At 33.2% G+C, this 16,545-nt stretch overlaps 1 protein-coding gene across 2 annotated transcripts in view; it reads right to left on the minus strand.

Moving 5' to 3' along the window:
• CDH9 (cadherin 9) overlaps positions 1 to 16,545 on the minus strand; it is a 161,421-nt gene that overhangs the window by 17,612 nt on the left and 127,264 nt on the right. For both annotated transcript variants that reach the window (XM_023218219.2, XM_023218221.1), the window contains 4 exons: positions 14,704 to 14,823; positions 13,944 to 14,111; positions 11,287 to 11,474; positions 10,119 to 10,372 (listed from right to left, as the gene is read on the minus strand). In XM_023218219.2, the coding sequence (XP_023073987.1) occupies positions 10,119 to 10,372; positions 11,287 to 11,474; positions 13,944 to 14,111; positions 14,704 to 14,823 (730 nt within the window). The remainder of the gene's footprint in view (positions 1 to 10,118; positions 10,373 to 11,286; positions 11,475 to 13,943; positions 14,112 to 14,703; positions 14,824 to 16,545) is intronic.

A 16,545-nucleotide genomic window follows, 5' to 3' on the forward strand; every position in this document is an offset into this window, starting at 1 on the left:
ATATATTATGCCTTAATATATAAAATATGTATACCATGTTAAAGAACTCTTTTTCCTCCTTCTATAGTTACTACTTTTCTGCTTCCTTTTATTGCCTAACCTCATTTTTTAAAAACTTCATTTTTTTTTCATTACAAAAGTAATATACACCTCAGAAAACTTGGAAAACAAAGAGTTCAAAGGAAGAACATCCACGGTTGAAAGATTATTAACATTGTAGGGTATATTCTTACATTATTTTTCTAATACTGTACTTTTTTCTGTGACAAATATGGTATTATTCAGTTCACATATATCTCATAGTGCACATTACATATTGTGATATATTGGCAACATCTTTTCATGTCATTATTTTTGTTTGCTTATTTGTTTGCTTCAATGTTATTTTAATGGCTACATAACATGCCATTGTATAAATATACCAAAATTTACGTAGCAACTTCTTCATACATTTTCTTACTGCTACCAGAAATTTTATATTTATTGTTTAGTTTTTTTTTTTTGAAAAGACTACATATCTAAGATTCAAAAATACTCTGGATAAAATTAAAGCAGATAAGATGTTGCAGAAAACAAATAGTGAACTTCTTCTCATAATGGAGATGAATAAATTATTTTCTTCTTTTCCTTTTTGTCATTTTGAATAGATTCAAAATGTCATTGAATAGATTCAAAATGACAAAAAGGAAAAGAATGAAAAAAAATTAAAGTAAAAACAGAGACCTAGTGAACAGTGATTAAAGGAGAAGAGAGTTGGGCAAAACATATTGAAGAAAAAATGACCACAAATGTTCTACATTTAAGAAAAGGTGTACACTCATATACACTCAGAAATTGAAGAAGCTCAATTAACTCTAAGAGAAAAAAAAGTAAAGCCTACTAGAGTAAGACATGTAATAATTAAACTGCTCAAAACTAGTGACAGATTAAAAGCATACTGAGAAACAAATAATGTAACAAAGATAGAAACAAAAATAAGAACACAGCAAAATCTTACTGTACTGATAAGAAATGTCCAATCAAAAAGTCTACGTTCAGCAAAAATATTTAAAAAGAGTGATAACAAGCCAAAAAAGAAATGAGATAGAATAAAACATACTGTATTAACACAAATAAGGCAAACAGTAAGAAAGAAGAAACAAACAAGAGATGGAAAAATCAGAAAACAAATAGCAAAATGATAATTAAATGTAACAGTATCAATAATCATATTAAATATAAGTGGTTTAAACATTTCAATGTAAAGTCACAGAATGTTAAATGAGATGATAATACATGGCCCAGCGATGTGCCTATTAGACAGGTAATGTTTCACCAAAAAATAGTGAGTAATTTAAAAACTGGAGTACATTTACTAATATCAGAAAATTGTGAAAAAATGCCTATGGCTATAGTTAGAAGGAAATTTACATTACTATAATATACATATTGGAAAAATACCAAATCTTTAATAAATGACCTTAGCTTGCAAGTCAAAAAACAGAAGAGAACAAATGAAACCCCTAAAAAATAAAGAACAAAAAATAATAAAAGAGAAAAGTATTTTTTAAAAATGTATAAAACCCTCTCTAGACTCCTCCTGTCTAGGCAAGACATCTCTGAAAAAAAGCAGCAGCCCCAGTCTGGGGCTTATAGATAAAATTCCCATATCCTTGGGACAGAGCACCTGGGGGAAGGGGTGACTATGAGCACAGCTTCAGCAGACATAAAAGTTCCTGCCTTTCAGCTCAGGAGAGAGCAGCAGATTTCCCAGAACAGCGTTCTTATAAGGGACTGACTGCCTCTTCAAGTGGGTCCCTGACCCCCATGCCTCCTGACTGGGAGACAACTCCCAGCAGGGGTCGACAGACACTCATACAGGAGAGCTCCCGCTGGCATCCGGTGATGCCTTACTGGTACAAAGCTTCCAGATGAAGGAACAGGAAGCAATCTTTGCTGTTCTGCAGCCTCCACTGGTGATAATCAGGCAAACAGCATCTGGGGTGGACCTCAAGCAAACTCCAGTAGACCCATAGCAGAGGTTCCTGACTGTAGAAGGAAGACTAACAAACAAAAAGGAATACAATCAACATCAACAAAAAGTACAGCCACACAACAACCACATCTGTTGATGATCATCATCAAAGGCCAAAGGTAGATACATCCATGAAGATGAGGTATAAATAGTGCAAAAAGGCTGAAATTTCCAAAAACCAGAATGCCTCTTCTCTTCCAAAGGATCACAACTCCTCTCCAGCAACGGAACAAAACTGGACAGAGAATGAGTTTGACTAATTGACAGAAGTATTGTTCAGAAGGTGGGTAAAACTCCTCTGAGTTAAAGAAGCATGTTCTAACCCAATGCACGTTAGCTAAGAACCTTGAAAAAAGGTTAGAGGAATTGCTAAGTAGAATAACCAGTTTAGAGAAGAACATAAATGACCTGATGAAACTGACAAACACAGCATGAGAACTGCATGAAGCATACACAGGTATCAATAGCCGAATCGATCAGATGGAAGAAAGGATATCAGAGGTTGAAGATCAACTTAGTGAAATAAAGATGAAGACAAGATTAGAGAAAAAAGAGTGAAAATGAATGAGCAAGGCCTCTAAGAAACATGGGATTATGTGAAAAGAACAAACCTACATTTGATTGGTGTACCTGAAAGTGACGGGGAGAATAGAATCAAGTTGGAAAACACTCTTCAGGATATTATCAAGGAGAAGTTCACCAAATTAGCAAGACAGGCAAACATTCAAATTCAGGAAATACAGAGAACACCACAAAGACACTCCTCAAGAAGAGCAACCCCAAGACACATAATCACCAGCTTCACCAAGGTTGAAATGAAGAAAAAAATGTTAAGGGCATCCAGAGAAAAGGTAGGGTTACACACAAAGGGAAGCCTATCAGACTAATAGCAGAGCTCTCTGTAGAAATTCTACAAGCTAGAAAAGAGTGGGGGCCAATATTCAGCATTCTTAAAGAAAATAATTTTCAACCCAGAATTTCATATCCAGCCAAACTAAACTTCATAAACAAAGGAGAAATAAAATCCTTTACAAACTAGCAAATGTGAACAGATTTTGTCACCACCAGGCCTGCCTTACAAGAGCTCCAGGAGGAAGCACTAAATATCAAAAGGAAAAATCAGTACCAGCCACTGCAAAAACATACCAAATTGTAAAGACCATAGACATTATGAAGAAATTGCACCAACTAATGGGCAAAATAACCAGCTAGCTTCATAATGACAGGATCAAATTCACACATAACAATGCTAACCTTAAATGTAAATGGGCTAAATGCCCCAATTAAAAGACACAGACTGGCAAATTGGATAAAGAGTCAAGACTCATAGGAGTGATGTACTCTGGAGACCCATCTCACATGCAAAGACACACATAAGCTCAAAATAAAGGATGGAGGAATATTTACCAAGAAAAAGGGAAGCAAAAAAATAGCAGGGATTGCAATCCTAGTCTCTGATAAAACAGACTTTAAACCAACAAAGATCAAAAAAGACAAAGAAGGGCATTACATAATGGTAAAGGGATAAATGCAAAAAGAAGAGCTAACTATTCTAAATATATATGCACCCAAAACAGGAGCACCCGGATTTATAAAGCAAGTACTTAGATACCTACAAAGGGACTTAGACTCCCATACAATAATAGCGGGAGACATTAACATCCCACTGTTAATATTAGACAGATCAATGAGACAGAAATTTAACAAGGATATTCAGGAATTGAACTCAGCTCTGCACCAAGCGGATCTAAGAGGCATCTACAGAACTCTCCACTCCAAATCTACACAATATACATTCTTATCAGCACCACATTGCACTTATTCACAAATTGACCACATAATTGGAAGTAAAACACTCCTCAGCAAATGCAAAAGAATGGAAATCATAACAGTTTCTCACAACACAATGAAATCAAATTAGAATTCAGGATTAAGAAACTCACTCAAAACCCCACAACTACACGGCAACTGAACATCATGCTCCTGAATGACTACTGGGTAAATAATGAAATGAAGGCAGAAATAAATAAGTTATTTGAAACCAATAAGAACAAAGACACATGTAACATAATCTCTGGGACACAGCTAAAGCAGTATTTAGAGGGAAATTTATAGCACTAAAATGCCCACAGGAAAAAATGGGAAAGAGCTAAACTTGACACCCTACCATCACAATTAAAAGAACTAGAGAAACAAGAGAAAGTAAATTCAAAAGCTAGCAGAAAACAAGAAATAACTAAGATCAGAGCAGAGCTGAAGGAGATAGAGACATAAAAAAATCTCTGAAAAAAATCAATTAATTGAAGAGCTGTGTTTTTGAAAAGATTAAAAAATAGATGGAGCACTTGCCAGACTAATAAAGAAGAGAGAAGAATCAAATAGACACAATAAAAAATGATGAAGAGGATATATCCAGTGATCCCACATAAATACAAACTACCATTAGAGAATAGTATAAAAACCTCTATGAAAATAAACTAAGAAATCTAGATGAAATTGATAAATTCCTGGACACATACACCCTCCAAAGACTAAACCAGGAAGAAGGTGAATCCCTGAATAGACCAATAACAACTTCTGAAATGCATGCAGTAATTAATAACCTACCAACTATAAAAAGCCCAGGACCAGATGGATTCACAGTCAAATTCTACCAGAGGTACATAGAGGAGCTGGTATCATTCCTTCTGAAACTATTCCAAATAACAGAAAAAGAGGGAAACCCCCAACTCATTTTATGAGGCCATCATCTTTCTGATAACAAAACATGGCAGGGACGCAACAAAAAAAGAGAAAATTTCAGGCCAATAACTCTGATAAAACACTGATGTGAAAATCCTCAATAATATACTGGCAAACTAAATCCAGCAGCACATCAAAAAGCTTATCAATCACGATCAAGTTGGCTTCATCCCTGGTATGCAAGGCTGGTTCAATATGCACCAATCAATAAAGTAAGCCATCACATAAACAGAACCAAAGACAAAAGCCACACAATTATCTCAACAGATGCAGAAAAGGCCTTCAATAAAATTCAACACCCATTCATGCTATAAACTTTCAATAAACTAGGTATGGATGGAACATATCTCAAAATAAAAAGAGCTATTTATGACAGATCCACAGCCAATATCGTACTGAATGGGCAAAAGCTGGAAACATTCCCTTTGAAAACCTGCACAAGACAAGAATGTCCTCTCTCACTACTCCTATTCATTCAACAGAGTATTGGAAGTTCTAGCCAGGGCAATTAGCCAACAGAAAGGAATAACAGGTATTCAAATAGGAAAAGAGGGAGTCAAATTGTGTCTGTTTGCAGATAATATGATTGTATATTTAGAAAACCCCATCATCTCAGCCTCAAAACTCCTTAACCTGATAAGCAATTTCAGCAAAGTCTCAGGATACAAAATCAATGTGCAAAAATCACAAGCATCCCTATACACCAATAACAGACAGAGAGCCAAATCATGAGTGAACTCCATTCACAATAACTACAAAGAGAATAAAATACCTAGGAATACAGCTTACAAGGGATGTGAAGGACCTCTTCAAGGAAAACTACAAATCACTGCTCAAGGAAATAAGGGAGGATGCAAATGGAAAAACGTTCCATGCTCATGGAGAGGAAGAATCAGTATCATGAAAATGGCCATACTGCTCAAAGTAATTGATAGATTCAATGCTATCCCCATCAAGCTACCACTGACTTTTCTCACAGAATTAGAAAAAACAAGTTTAAATTTCATATGCAACCAAAAAAGAGCCCTTATAGCAAAGACAATCCTAAACAAAAATAACAAAGGTGGAGACATCACGCTACCTGACTTCAAGCTATACTACAAGGCTTCAGTAACCAAAACAGCATGGTACTGACACCAAAACAGATATATAGACCAATGGAACAGAACAGAGACCTCAGCAATAATGCCACACATCTACAGCCATCTGATCTTTGACAAACCTGACAAAAACAAGAAATGGGGAAAGGATTCCCTATTTAATAAATGGTGTTGGGAAAACTGGCTAGCTGTGTGCGGAAAACTGAATCCAGATCCTTTCCTTACACCTTATACAAAAATTCACTCAAAATGGATTAAAGACCTAAACGTAAGAACAAAAACCATAAAAGCCCTAGAAGAAAACCTAGGCAATACCATTCAGGACATAGGCATAGGCAAAGACTTCATGACTAAAATACCAAAAGCAATGACAACAAAAGACAAAATTGATTAATGGGATCTAATTAAACTAAAGAGCTTCTGCACAGCAAAAGGAACTAGCATCAGAGTGATCAGGCAAACCACAGAATGGGAGAAAATTTTTGCAATCTATCCATCTGACAAAGGGCTAATATCCAGAATCTACAAAAATCTTGAACACATTTACAAGAAGTAAAAGAACAATCTTATCAAAAGGTGAGTGAAGGATATAAACGACACTTCTCAAAAGAAGACATTTATGTGGCCAACAAATGTATGAAAAAAAGCTCATTATCACTGGTGATTAGAGAAATGCAAACCAAAACCACAATGAAATACCATCTCACACCAGTTAGAATGGCAATCATTAAAAAGTGAGGAAGCAACAGATGCTGGATAGTAATGTGGAGAAATAGGAACACTTTTACACTTTTGGTGGGAATGTAAATTAGTTCAACCATTGTGAAGACAGTGTGGCAATTCCTCAAGGATCTAGAACCAGAAATACCATTTGACCCAGCAATGCCACTACTGGGTATATATTCAAAACATTATAAATCATTCTACTATAAAGAAATATACACACATATGTTTATTGTACCACTATTCACAATAGCAAAGACTTGGAACAAACCCAAATGTCCATCAATGATAGACTGGATATACACCATGAAATACTATGCAGCCATAAAAATAATGAGTTCATATCCTTTGTAGGGACATGGATGTAGCTGGAAACCATCATTCTCAACAAATTAACACAGGAACAGAAAACCAAACACCACATGTTCTCACTCATAAATGGGAATTGAACAATGAGTACACATGGACACAGGGAGGGGAACATCACATACCAGGGTCTGTCGGGGGATGGGGGGCCTAGGGGAGGGATAGCAGTATTAGGAGAAATACCTAACGTAGACGATGGTTTGATGGGTGCAGCAACCCACCCTAGCACATGTATATCTATGTAACAAACCTGCCGGTTAAACATATGTATCACATAACTTAATGTATAATTTTTAAAAAGAGAAAAAATAAGTAAAACAATATAAACCAGAAATTAGATTTTTTTGAGAAAATAAATAAATTTCAAAAAAGTTTTGTCACATTGATCAGGATAAAGCATGTAAAAGTTAACGATATTAAAGACGGCTTTCATCACTACAAAAGGATACATATCAAAAGGATATCAAAAGGATAATGTGAAAATATTTTGAACAACTTTATGTTAATATATATGACAACTTAGATGAGATTTACAAATTCCCTGAGAGATAAAAAATTAAAAACAAAACTCAACTAATTAAATAATTAGATAACCAGAATAATTCTGTAACTACTAGAGAAATAAAATACGTAGATACAACTCAAATAAAAAACAAAATTACAGGCCCAAATATTGTCACTTTTAAATCCTACCGAACATTAAGAAGACATTATAATTCTATGCAAACTCTTTCAGAAAATTAAAGAGCATATTATATATCCTACTGTATTCTATGAAGCAGTACTTTCATTATACCAAATTTAGACCAAAACATTATAGAAAAACAAAACTATAGAAGAATATCTTTTATAAGTATAATGCAAAAGTGACTAAGTGGCTAATTTATTTTATAAAATAAACAACCTTGGTGACCTAGAAGGGGCATCATGCCTCTTGCAAGGTGCCCAGCATTTACTGAATTCCTAATAAGCAAATATGCCAGATTAATGAAGAAAAGATAAGGTGGATTATTACGAAAATTTGGTCTCATTCAGATTCAAAAATGTTCAATTGTCCAACAATAACATGGCTCATCATCTAAGTTGATATAATGTCATTGTTTACAGTTTTCTGATAATGTGTGATTGCACTGAAAAAAGTTACAATCGATTACTTCTAAAATGAATGTAAGATTTCTAGCATAGACATATGGTGCCACAGACACTAAGGAGAAATAAAGACACAACCAACGTTGATGATTTTTTTGAAACATGACAAAAACTATAAAAAACAGACACTTATTGAGCGTTTGTAGCTACTGGTATGACCAACCCCTTGTCCTTTAAAAAATAGATGAATACTTATTTCCATTACAGTACTGCAGAAAATGTAAAAATAATTTACACTCTTTTCTAATAAACCCTCAAACAAAAGACACCAACAAGCACTCATATACCATTTCAATAAAACACAAATATACATTGCTTTGGATATGAACATGCTAGTGCATATACATTGATCATTGGACAGCTAGATTAATTTTTCATTTTATTTCAAGAGTTTTACTTTAAGCAATATGAACATTTTAAATTAAACATGTTATGTATTATGGTAAAAATTCTGCCAGACTAAAATAATCCCCCAAAATAACAAGAAGGTGTGTTTCAAAATGATGTTAAACAATATAACAAATACATTATTTGATACTGATAATTTATTTTTTAAAAACAGATGTTCAGTGAATTATATGGTAATAAACCTAAAACTAACCCTAATTTTCAAGCTAATGTAAGCTCTAGGCATTAACTACACATTGGATTTTATGAACTGTTTCTTAATTACTAAGGTTAACATGCTCTTAATCTGACCAACAAATTAAATCATCATTAAAATATATTTAGTGCAACAATTTGCTTTGTAAATTAACATATTTGGATAGTCCTAAAATGAAAATTAAATAGTTATATATTTAGTATTGTGATTATTAATTTGCTATGTGTAAAGGACAACATGAAATGAACTTAACCATTTATTTTCCCTAACTAAATTTTAAGCAAAGTAGAATTTTAAATAATTTATTAGCTGCATATTTAACAGATTAATGTATTATCTATCTCTTCAGCTGTCTATATGTTCCTCCACACATCCACCTATCATTATCCATCCCATGCATTCATCTATATATGCCCCAACTTCATTTAAATTCCCCTTTGAACAATATATGAGATTCATTTATGTTTCTGACATATTTAAAGCCTTTAAAATGGTGAAAACTATTCAAAATTTGGAAAGATATACTATACATATTAATACCTTTACCTTTCTTATTGACTTAAATGTCATTACCTCTTCAGCAATACTCTGTTATGAGAATATAATTGACATAATATTCTTCAAAAAAATTGATATATGTTAGGCCTTAGTAACAATTTTCAAAATAAAATAATTCATAATTTATAGGAAAACTTTTTTTCTAATTTATTTACTTATTTATTTATTTATTATTATTATTATTTTTCTGAGACGGAGTCTCGCTCTGCCGCCCAGGCTGGAGTGCAGTGGCCGGATCTCAGCTCACTGCAAGCTCCGCCTCCCGGGTTCGCGCCATTTTCCTGCCTCAGCCTGCCGAGTAGCTGGGACTACAGGCGCCCGCCACCTCGCCCGGTTAATTTTTTGTATTTTTTAGTAGAGACGGGTATCACCGTGTTAGCCAGGATGGTCTCGATCTCCTGACCTCGTGATCCGCCCGTCTCGGCCTCCCAAAGTGCTGGGATTACAGGCTTGAGCCACCGCGCCCAGCCTAATTTATTTATTTAGTTCATTATTTACGTCAACTTTTATTCAAGCAAGAGGGATAATGAGACAAGGACTACAGCAACGATAAAGGTATTAAAATCATTGACTCTGGCATTAAACTGCCTGGTTCTTACACTCAGCTTTGCTAATAAACAATGGGCAAATTACTTAAGTACTTGGAATCTCAGTTTTATCATCTCCAAAAAAAGTTTATACTACTATCTACCTTGTACCCAGAGCATTTCAAAGGCAGCCAAGCTAAGAATCTGTGCTCTGGTAGTGTTCGGTATTATTACTGTGCTTGATTATACATTGTGCAACCATTTTTTCACACAGTTTGTAAATAGTGAGATTATTATATTTCTAAAAACATAATAAATGTTTTCAAAGTACTTACTTTATTAAATTGTTCCTGGCATCTGGGTCGTATGCTGTAACCTGTCCAATGATACTGCCCTCCTTTACATCTTCATCTACTTCTATCAAATAAGAGACTTTACTGAATACAGGAGGTTCATCTATATCTTCCACAGATATTTTGACCACAGCTGTGTCTTTGAAAGGTCCCAGGTGCAAGAATCGTGGATCAGGGTGAGTGTTACTTGCATCCACTCTTAAAGTGTAGAGCATTTGATTTTCAAAATCTAAATTCTGAAGTTAAATAAAATAAAAGAAATTAGCGTAATTCAGAAGATATGACAACGGAAGACGATTTCAAAGTTTAATAGCCAGCGATCATGATTATACCAACAATTCTGTTTAAATGACTTTCTCAATGGTTGCTTCATAGGTATATGCAATAAATTTATAACTATGTGTTTTGCCATACACTTATTCACAGAGGGTTAACTTAATATAATGGCATACACGTTGATTTTGATGCTCACTTAGTAATATGCTTCATTTTTTTTGGTGACATGTAAATGAAGTATTATCTAATGGATTTATACAATATATGTTATCATTATTAAAGTTATACAGTAACAATCAGAAGAAAAATATAAAATAGAAGTATAGAATAAAACTTATTTCTATTTCAACTATTTGAGAGCTTGTGGAAAGTAAGATATGCATAAAAAGTGAAATAAGGACAATATGAAATGATACTATTGAGCTGTATTATTAGATGTAAAGATTCAGAATGTTCTCTCACACTGCATTGAAAATCGTGGCAACCAATGGAAAACACAGAGCATCTTCAGGTTGTATTTATTTAAATAGATCATCACATTTAGCAATGAAAATATTTTGAAAAGTACATGAGATAATGATGGCTGCATGTTTATTTTTTCTTCTATGGAGAAATACAAACAAGTACCTTGAAGTTTATCTAATTTTAATTTGACTGTTTTCTAGTGTAAGCATGAGCAACTGAGGTTTTAAGTGTCAATTATGAAGACGTTTAACTTGTTTGAAGTGATATCACAACTATTCCCATTTATCTGAAGGATAGACAGCATGTAAAAGACGGGAGAAAATAAATCCCAGGCTTTTTCCCCCTTTACTGAAAAGCAAAAATGAATTATAAAGCACTCAATGGAAAAATGAAGACAGTGAAAGGAAACCTGTTTGACAGTTATAATCCCTTCCTGTGTATCCTTGTCAGTGATGACATCGAACATGTCTGCACCATCTCCTTCAGCAATGCTATACTCCATCTCTGCATTTTCCCCCACGTCAGGGTCATTGGCTTTTATCCTTCCAAGATGAGTTCCAAGAGGTACAGACTCAGGAGAATTAAATTGATACGTACCTATAAATTAAGTGAGAGCTGTTTTGACATTTCATCTTTAGATAACAACATTCTTTCATTTCCTCTGCATTTTTAACTTAAATACATTAATTTTAAATAGGGAGAGTTTTTATCATATTGAATTGTAAGCTGTCAAAATTATATATTTATTAATTTGGAAAAATAATTTATAAAACAGAACACTCTCATTTTGTAAACGAGAAGTGTAAGTCCCAGAAAAAAAAAAAAAATTAGAGAATGTCCCAAGGTTATTTAGACTATAGATGGTAGGCCTGATATAAGAATCCAGTAGTTTTGACTTAAAAGAACGTGAAAAACAATTATTTACTGCTCATTTGGGGCTTTCAAAACAGTCATCACACTTTTTTTTACATGTATTCAGTTACATTTTAAAAATCCATTTATTATTTTATTCAGGAATAAAAAATAATGCCATACAGACCAATGTTTCCTTTTTTTTTTTTTTTGCCTGTTTGTTTTAGTTGTAATATATTTCAGTGGGGCATGGATTTTTCTATTTTTTGTAGGTTCACGCAAATATTATATTATATTCTGGTATCCCTAAAAGCATTTTAGTTTGTGGCTACCTATTCAAGACACAATAGAAAAAAAAAAAAAAAAAACTGTAATGTTAATGAAGGTCAGAAATATTTTTAAACATTTACAATGTGGTGCAGTCTATACAAGGTCAAAGGGCTTATATGCTAATTTATTTAGTCCTCACACTAGTCCTCAAAAGACCAATTTAGCTATATCATCTTCGGGGCAGGCCTTAAGGAAATTATCCTGCAGACTTGGGAAAGGGAGAATGCAAAAACTAATTCTTTCTGACTTCAAAGTCTAGATTCTTTCCAATTGATTTGGTGATTAAGAATATGCGTATATAAATCCAATTGCCTGGATTTGAATTCTGACTACCTGGCCAGTTAGTTAAATTCTCTAAACTTTGATGTCTGCATCTAAGAAACAAGGATGATAATGATAGTAATTCACTCATAGGTTTGTTTTAGGGATGACATAAATTTAGCTCTGGGTCTAGTCCTTAACTATTGTAGTTCCAGAGTTTTGTTAACATTATTATAGATAGCAGAATTACAGAATGTCAAATTAAAAATGCATTGAGTATTACTCTTTATAAAGGAATATGAATGCAAAGTTTAGGTTTATGTTATTTAGACTTATTATTTATGTTCTCAGCAAACTTTATCGTTTTACATATCATATAAATATGTCCACCAATCAAAGCTCCATAAAACATTTTAAATATAATTTGCCTGGAAAACTGTTTTACTGTATTGAGATTAGTGATATGAATTTAAGTTTCAGCTTTTAATTGAATATTTCAAAATAGGACTCCTTATGTATTTATTCTCTGCAAAATAACAAATTTCAGCAGAGAATGGAAATCTTTTTCTGCAGGAGGTCATGAAATGCAAAGCATCCATGGTTTAATGTCCGTCCTAAAATGGTGACAACTGAAAGAGTGTTAACTGATGTAATCTTCATAATTTGGTAGCAGAGATACTACCAAACTTGAATATATCTAAAATGCCTTCACAAATGTGGTAAACCATAACTCTATCGACCACTAGGAAAATATAAAAATGATGCTAAATAAGCCAATCTGCGTTGATATTTTTAAAATATCAAGAAGTCTGTGTTTCACAATCAATTAGATAAGAGATTTTAAGTTTTACATGCAAACAAGGTAGCTGAGCTAAGACAAGTGAGAGACACAGGATTTGAATCCAGATAGCCAGACGTGAGAGTCCACACTCCTAATTAGGAAGAGGATCCAAAGGAAAATGTTAAGACAATCTTAGTGAATGTTGAGAAGGGAAGTCTGGAAAACTTTATAATGCTTCAAAATTAGAAAAGTTCATTAAAAAGTTGCCAGAGAGGCCAGGCACGGTGGCTCAAGCCTATAATCACAGCACTTTGGGAGGCCGAGGCGGGCAGATCACAAGGTCAGGCATTCAAGACCAGCCTGGCTAACATGATGAAACCCCGTCTCTACTAAAAATACAAAAATTAGCCAGGTGTGGTAGCTACTCAAGAGGCTGAGGCAGGAGAATTGCTTGAACCCAGGAGTCAGAGGTTGCAGTGAGCCGAGATCACACAACTGCATTCCAGCCTGGGCGACAGAGTGAGACTCTGTCTCAAAAAACAACAACAACAACAACAACAACAACAACAACAACAACAACAACAGCAGCAACAAAAACTTGCCAGAGAAGCTTAATCCTTTGTTCTCTCACACTACATACCCCCCAAAATGATGAAAATAATCACCATTACTCTATTTGTGGGAAATTGTGATTTTTTTTCTTTTTGTAGAGGAATGGATTGTGGTTTTTCCTTTATGCATAAACCAATAGCAAAACTACTAGCATGAAGCGTGAATATTAAATTTGGCTACTAGTGTGTTTGAGAAGTTTTCGGACATGAGATCACTGAAACATTCCTTACTCTGGGGAAATCGAGGAGGGTTGTTGTTGACATCTGTCAGCGTGATGTTCACTGTGGTGGTTCCAGAAAGGCCTCCCATCTGGCCACCCATGTCTTTGGCCTGTATAACAACCTGGTACTGCTCTCTATTTTCTCTGCTCATGTCTGGTAATGCAGTTTTTATTACGCCTTTTGGAAAAAGCAGACAAAAGTTTTGCAATTAAATCGCTGAGTTTTAAAATTAAGCTAGACAAGATTCATTTTACAGAAGTTGATTATAACAAACATAAAATGTCAATGTATTTAAATATGTCTTTCAATCCATAACCACTTTAACATAATTCACAGAACAGGAAGGATTTTGCCATGGGCTATTGTTCATGAAATGGGTTTTGCTAAATCAATGTATTTATTTTTTTTGATTACAAAAATTAACTTCAGTCAACAATCTTTAGACAAATACAGTTGTTTAATTTTGATAATTGTCACATTCAAGGTGTAAGTATTCTCTATGCCACATAATGTGCTGAATCTCTGTGAAATTTTGTATTTAGTGTTTCAGATTTAAACCCAATGAATAATAGTTTAAAGAGCTAAGGGTTCAAATAAGTTATTAAAATAATAGAAAGTTTGCATTTGTTTACATTCAATAATGAGAGGAAACAAATAGAAACATGAAACTGAATGAATAATGGCTTAAAAATATTTTTAAAATCTCTAGATTAATTATGCATCTTAAAGTATTATACAATAAGAAGTCGGCCAAGTTTAAATGTTGTACCTGATTCTGGGTCCACTGAAAAATATGGCTGTCCTTGCAATATGCTATAGACCACTTTGGCACTATTTCCATAGTTGACGTCATCTGCATCTGTTGCAGTTACTTGTATAACAGATGTACCTACATGAAACCCCATCCCCAAACAGAGACATTTACATACTTCCAAATTTGAAATAATCTTTCTTAAAAACATGTTGCTGTATTAGACAATGTTGTATGTTTGAAGAAATTTATTTAGATATTTCTTAAAAATATGTTGCTGTATTAGACAATGTTGTATGTTTGAAGAAATTTATTTAGCTACTTCCCCAAAAAAGTTACTTTTTTTCTCATTTTCTATAAACTTGAGTATTTCTTAATTTTTTTATCTAAGGAAAGTATCAAACTATATCAGTAAGGTGAATATAATGAGATTAGTTAATACATTGCATTTTTAATTGATTGGAAATGTTTTAGGGCAAACATTCTTAAAATGAATATAACGCACATGAAATTTGTAATTTAATACATTTACTGCTAACTGGAAACATGTATTTAAAAGATGAATCTAACATTTTTTAACCTGCTACTGCTTTTTACTCTGATATATTTGACTGTGAATGATAAATAAAATAAAAAATAAAGAGACAATTTATTTGAAGAAACAAACCAAAACGCTGTAAAATTGACTTGCAAGATATTTTTTGTTCCCAAGATATATCTAACTATGAAGGGTCTATGCCTCTCTTTTAAATATATATAATATGGTTGCTTATGATTATCCCTATTGATATGTTGCATAATACTGGTTATTTGATGCACACTTGTAAATCATTATTCTCCAAAAGAAGCTGTATGGTGTGTAATTCTGTGTCACAATCACTACTGCAATTTAATTTTATACCATTAAATTTAAATTATGTTGAATTTTGTTTCAAATCTTTCAAAACATAGAAGTGCTTTAAAAGCAGGGATCAACATAATAAAACATATTGATGAATTTTTAAAATTATTTTTTCCTGAATTTCTATAAAGAGTCAAAGCATGGTTCTAACATCACCCTTAACTGAAGCCTACTAGATATGCCCTTGGACAAAGCTACATTGTAGGACATTTTTCAGTATATTTTAAATAATTTCTAAAAGTTTGAGTCTGACTCTTATACACATTTTAAAGTTTTTGAAAACAGGAAGATTCCATGTTGGCCCTACCACCTAATTTAATAGCCCACATACATTACACACTCAATAACTTGTCTAATAGAATTACGGTGTATGTTTCTCAAATGTTGTGTGTATATGTGTATGCCAATTCCAAAAATTAATATATAGTAATTAAGATCAATATTAACAGCTCATTTCCTGTCAATATATTTGAATGTTAACACATGAATTGAGCAAGGCTTTTTAATGTTTTCTCAGAATTAATTAGCATAATGATGACAACTTGAGCTCAGTCTCTTGAGGCCCCTGTTTTCTCAACTGTAATAGAATTGATGTGTCCTGTGAGTGAATGGAAACATTACATGTTTACTTAATCCATCCCAGTTGTAAGCTTTTATCATTAAAAAATTATCCACCCATGTGTTTATTAGATGAAAGCAAAAATGATAAAGTGATTTTATTCCCCCCACACAAATCATTTTATGATGTGCAGAAATTCAACAAAGTGTTTTTTTTAAAAAAATTTACATGTAATGTCCTTTTTATATAACCCTATATGATTATATTAGAATAAATGTGGTTTTCACAATTGGAGGTTATTGAAATATGAATTATTAAGCATTACCAATATGCTGAAAATACAAGTAGTTTGTTCATCAATTTTAGGATGTTTCTTTTTTTTTATTTATTTTTTATTTTT

This window comes from Piliocolobus tephrosceles, chromosome 4, assembly GCF_002776525.5.
Source record: "Piliocolobus tephrosceles isolate RC106 chromosome 4, ASM277652v3, whole genome shotgun sequence".
NCBI classification, from domain to species: Eukaryota; Metazoa; Chordata; class Mammalia; order Primates; family Cercopithecidae; genus Piliocolobus; species Piliocolobus tephrosceles.